This window comes from Stigmatopora nigra, chromosome 13 (genome assembly GCF_051989575.1).
Source record: "Stigmatopora nigra isolate UIUO_SnigA chromosome 13, RoL_Snig_1.1, whole genome shotgun sequence".
In the NCBI taxonomy this organism is placed as follows: Eukaryota; Metazoa; Chordata; class Actinopteri; order Syngnathiformes; family Syngnathidae; genus Stigmatopora; species Stigmatopora nigra.
Window position 1 is genome coordinate 10,399,089 of NC_135520.1, and position 6,000 is coordinate 10,405,088.

A 6,000-nucleotide genomic window follows, 5' to 3' on the forward strand; every position below is an offset into this window, starting at 1 on the left:
ACTTTCGTCTTCCCTTCAAAATATTCCGAAAATGATGCACACAAATGTCCTCACAATAGGATAATGCACGACCACTTGCTAACGAGAAGTAGTATATGCTCCTCTCGTATTAGTAAGCAAGCTTCGCCATTCTACACTGACTAACAGGGAAAGAAAACACTGAAAAAGTGCTCGTGGAGACATTACACGAGGGAGTTGAGGGGAAAAAGACATCAAAATTTATCCCGTATCTCAATTTTACTCTTATCTCTAATTGCTCGTATGTCAAGGTATTACTGTACTTATAAAAAAATCAAAGCTGCGAAATCTCTTCTGGAATGAATACATTTTCTAAGTATATGTGTCACCCGTTCTCCGGGCCAGCACCAGAAGGGTGGAGCAGTGACAAGCGTCAGCAATCATCGTCGCTGACCTTCTTAAGACAGCCACAGCATGAACATGCAGTTTACTGCCGGTGCCTTGTAGCATTATTTCTTTTTGCCTATCTCCGACTTTTTGTCTTTCCCTTAGAGCTACATCTTCTCCATTCTTATTATAACTTTGGCTGGGATTCTTTTACGGACCTTACGGCTCTCGACTCTAATGCCACGTTCACATATTTGCCTTATCCACATCTCTGTCACCTTCGCCAAGTTGCCACGAATTAATACAAACTCATTGTCACTCATAAATAGAACTAAAACTATAGCTGTTGCAATCTAAAATGATTGCAAAGCAAGATTTTTAACAAAGTCAGTAAATAGCTCTCCAAAGAAAAGAAAAAAAACTGTATATGTATTTTTGTAAAGGACTGAAAAGCTTCAGTATTGAGTGAAAATATGACTTATTTGAATATCGTAATTATAATAACATAAATATTTTTTTTTAAAATAATGCAAGATATTCAATTTACACCCAGAATCAATAAAAAAAAACCTCATGCTACAGATAACATAAATAAATGTATTCAAAATAGATTTGTTGTATATTTATGTTATCGTTTGCATGGGTCTAGTGACCGAGTAGTTAACGTGTTGGCCTCACGGTTCTGGGGTCGATAGTTTAATTCCAGGTCGGACCTCAGTTTTTGGAGTTTTGCATGTTGTCCCCAGGCTTGAGTGAGTCACTCCGGTTTCCCCCTACATCCGAAAAATATGCATATGCAAATAATGTTTTTTTTTTAAATGACATTTTAATATTTCTTAATACATTCCTTTTTACTTTAATTTTTACTTTATACTTTTTACTTTAATGATGAGTGATGAGTATGTTAATACTTTAGTCCTTTTTTTCTGTTTATGTTTCATATGTACAGTTAACGGATGCACTTTTTTATATGTATCGTAGCTTGTGCTGACCCGGCCCATCTGTCAAATTTTTAAAGTCAATGTGGCCTCCGGGCCTGGTCTAGACAAAGGTGCTCAAATGCCTGGTATTTTGCAAAAATACAACACAAGATAATGACATGAGGATTTATAGACTTGAGCAACATTGTTATCTCAATAGCTTAACCAGTAGTGGGATCACACTAAGTATGCACACAGAGATTTTGTTACATTATAATCTTTGTGGTAGCGTCAAGGTTGGAAAATCCAACCACGAAGTTAACAAATCTAGATTTTAAAGAAAGCACACAACAACATGGTCATGTCTCCACCAAATTATTCCATCCCTCAAATATTAACTATAACATGTAGCTCTACCTCGACTGCACACCTCATTTTATAGCATTCTCTTCCTATTTCATACTTTTTTGCTGACCAATGGGAATTCACATCATCGTGGCATAAATTTGAAAAAAAAATTCAAACCCATGCTAGATTTAAACTACACACAAAAGGGAACTAGATTGGATTTGAAAAGATTAAATTCAGGCAGTCACGAAATAAATTCACTCGAGTCAGTTCAAGGCAAAAAAGATTCAATTTGGGTCACTACAAGCTGCAGTAAACCTAGCCTGAATGTATTTCTTTAGCCAGTAATTGACTCAGGTCACCCAAAGGTCAAAGAGATTATACAAAATCCACTGCTTCCTCTTGTAGAATAAATGTGGAGTGATGCTACTACCCCCCGCGGGTCACCGTTGACCTTTCTGTGGCCTGCTGACGTCACTTACTACTATAAAAACGACAGGCTTGCTTGCATACAACCGGGCAATGTTACTGAGATCGCTCTGTCCATTTGAGTGAGCACCGCCATAGTTGGAACTGTTTGACCCTCGGCGGTCACGCTGACATACTTTATTTTGTGACCCATTTCTTCTCAACGAGAAAGGACTTAGAGGTGCCTCGTTTCAAGCTAATTTTGGTTCAACTTTTGAATTTTTGGCCCGAAACTCGCTCTGCAACAAAGCGTAAACCTCATCTAAATAATTTTAAAACAATCATGATTTAAAAGGTTTGTAAGAGATGGTTTCGGGATCAGCTGTATTTAAACCATTTAGTATTATGTATTTACATGAAAATTCATTATGAAGGAAAGCACACTTCTCACACAGTATCGTCATCCATTAGGAAAAATTAATAAGCCTAACCCAAAATTTGGGAATTATTCTCATAATTTATAAATAAACTGTCACCTCAGATAGTAACTAAAAAATGTATAACCCAGTTTTTGAGGAAAATGTCATTCACAATATTTTCATCAATTTCACAATGCTGTTAAAATTATTTAGGAAGTAATGTCACCTCAGAAACATTCACTTAGAGATTTGTATCCGAAAAAAAAGGTTTTTCTTGATTTTTTGTTTACATAATCAGTCCAGAAAACGAATTACGAATGCCTGAGTTCATTCACTTTGTACAAATTTGACCAGAAACATTTAACCTCAGGGCAGTCCGAGGGATGAGTGGGTAGTGTGTTGGCTTCACAGTGGGAGCGCTGGGTTCAATATCCAGGTGGGTCCACCTGGGTGGAGTTTGCATGTTCTCCCCGGGCTTGCGTGGGTTTTCTCTGTGTACTCCAGTTTCCTCCCACATGACAAAGAATGCATGGAATGCTGATTGGACACTCTAAATTGCTCCTAAGTATGAATGTGAGCGTGAATGGTTGTCTTGTTGTGCCCTGTGATTGGCTGTTCACCAATTCAGGGTGTCCCCCGTCTCTAGGCCAAAGTCAGCTGGGTATAGACTCCAGCACCCCCCATGACCCTAGTGAGGAGAAAGCGGTTCAGAAAATGAGATGAGACATTTAGCCTTCTAGTTCTCCTGAATAATTTGAATTAAGGTCAACACCATAAAATAAAAAGAGGACCATCTGCCACAGATAAAACTGGAATAATTTTCAATGCTTGCTGTACACTCTGCCCACTAGTGACAATATTTAGGTCAGGAATAAACAAGGCATAAAAGAACAGTATAACCCATTTGAGGGAATATGTTCATGTTTATTTGCAGTTAAATATGTTGGGTCGCAGCTGTTTCTGCTTTCAAGCCTGAATTGAGAAAAGTGAAAAGGACTGAAACAACATGATTCGCTCACCCCAATAGGAAACTATATAAAACAGTAAAAGAAAAAGAAACTGCAGTAATTAAACGAACACTTGTTCCTAATTGTAATGCAGGTGCAAAGACCTTCTTTCATTCTTTTCTTTCTTCATGAAAAGGAGGGGAAATGGTGAGAACATTCAGAAGTAGCAAAGAACGGCAGGACAAGCTCGAACCAGCGGGGTTGCCACCGCTCCCAATGCAACTCAACCACACGAAAGCTCGACCAGGCAGCTGACAGCTGCCTCGCTTTTGTCAAAGTCCCTTCTCATTAAACTACTCAGAAAGGACGCGCATTGCTCAAAAGGCTTCAGAACGCCTGCACTCATCAGTTTTGCGGCCATGAGACTGAAGCGTCAAATGATGAAGAACTCTCGTTTTGGAAACACTATCATGCATATAAATACAAGTATGGTAAGATAAGGTCTGTCTTTGATTAAAATAAATAAATAGATTACTAAAGAGATTATGATTTCATTCATGAAACATGAATAATATAACTTTTTCTAAACCTTTAAAGGGGAAATTATTTGTTTTATCATATGAAATCAGACACTGATTCTATAAATCATTCCTTTTCTGGACCACTGATCCTCACAAGGGTTGTGGGGGTGCTGGAGCCAATGCCAGCAAACTACTATAGGCACAAAGCGACGTAAACCGTTGAACATCCAATCAAAGGCCACATAGAGGAAGGACAATCATTCACGGACACACTCATCCCTAGGATAAGTTTAGAGTTTTAATCAGCCTATTATGCATGTGGGAAGAAAACCAGAGTACCTGGAGAAAATGCACGTTAGCTCGGAAAGAACATGCAAATTCCACACATGAAGACCCGATCCTGGGATTGAACCCTTGATCTCATCTCATAATTGTGAGACCGACGCACTCGACCAGCAGAAACAAATATATTATCAATAATTAGTACATTGTATTTTAATGCTCTCTTAATTATTGCATCCTTTACAGTATGTATATGTATATATACACACACACACACACATATATATATATATATATATATATATATATATATATATATATATATATATATATATATATACACACACACATATACACAGATATACACACACAAACAAACATAAACACATACACATACATGTATATATATATATATATATATATATATATATATATATATATATATATATATATATATATATATATATATATATATATATATATATATATATATATATATATATATATATATATATATATATATATATATATATATATATATATATATATATATATATATATATATATATACATACACATATACACACACACAAACAAACATACACACATACATGTATATATACACATATACACACACAAACAAACATACACACATACATATACGTATATATACAGATATATACACATTCTTTCTTAATATTACATTGTTAGACCTCTTCCAATTTCCCACGGCACACCTGACCATTGCTGACGGACGGCACACCAGTGGTTGGAAAGCACTCTTCTAGAAGATAAGATAAGCTTGGTTCCTACCTTGTGACTGTACGGCGCTTCTCCAAGGTCGATCCCATCCCTGGCCAGTTTGTGTCTTATAAGGACCTTGAGCTTAAGTTTGGGATACATGACAAAGTCAGTGCAATCCCTCGCCCTAGGGTCGAAGTTCTCGGCAAAAGCCGCTCGATGGGTCCCCCCCGCCGTCTTGAACGGAGATCTCTGGTTCCCCGTCTCTTGCCGGGGCTCCAGGGTAAAGTAGTACCCCTGCGTTTGTCTGCGCTCCGAATCCCTCAACTGTCGGACTGCATCCAGCAGCCGGTGACGGTGGTGCTCTACACAGACGCCGATGGCGTCAAGGTCAGGCTCGCCGATCTTCTTGCAGACCTCCAGGTCGTCGTAGCCATTGTCCAGGAAGGCTTCCACATATTGGGTTAAGTCCAGCCGAGAGAGCCAGTCCAGTACTAGGTTCGGACCCTGGCTCATCCTAGATCCTGGATCTGCAAGGTGCATCTAAACAATTAGCATCCTCAAATCCTGCTCAGCATCACTGGAGTGAATTCCACAAGCAAAAATCAGCCCGGAAGAAAATAGTTTTCGTAGCTCAACGCTTAGAGATCAGAAATTTTGCAAGCACACATGCTAGAGGGTTAAAAATAATCTTCAAGTTAGGGTTTCTTATTCAATCCAAATACAAGACGGACTACTTTTTAGACTTTAAAAACACCATAGGTCGACTCGGAGTCATTTTAGAAGGAATACTTCAAATTATTAATGAGTTTCTTGATAATAATAATTTCGTCGATAAAAATATAGGTAAATTGATAAAAATAATCAAAATCTTATGAGAGCCGATAGTGATATTAACTAAGAACTTGAACAAAACAAGATAAAACGGCAGTTTAAAACTTATCTTCAGCTCTCTAACGTGGCACGTCGGATCTAATTCGGTCTCCAAATTCAAATCTGCTCGTTTCTGTCCACCGTGAAAAGAAGGAAAACAGAATGAAATCGATGGTGCTGCTCTGTTGGTATTATT

At 37.8% G+C, this 6,000-nt stretch overlaps 1 protein-coding gene across 4 annotated transcripts in view; it reads right to left on the reverse strand.

The window, feature by feature from the left end:
• The window catches only part of LOC144206369 (SAM and SH3 domain-containing protein 1-like), a 24,249-nt gene extending 18,249 nt beyond the window's left edge, over positions 1–6,000 (reverse strand). For 3 of the 4 annotated variants that reach the window (XM_077731330.1, XM_077731328.1, XM_077731326.1), the window contains exon 1: positions 5,004–5,999. In XM_077731330.1, coding sequence (XP_077587456.1) covers positions 5,004–5,474 — 471 coding nt within the window. In that variant the 5' untranslated portion in view covers positions 5,475–5,999. Of the gene's footprint in view, positions 1–5,003 lie in introns of all 4 variants that reach the window. The other variant, XM_077731327.1, reaches the window with a different exon arrangement.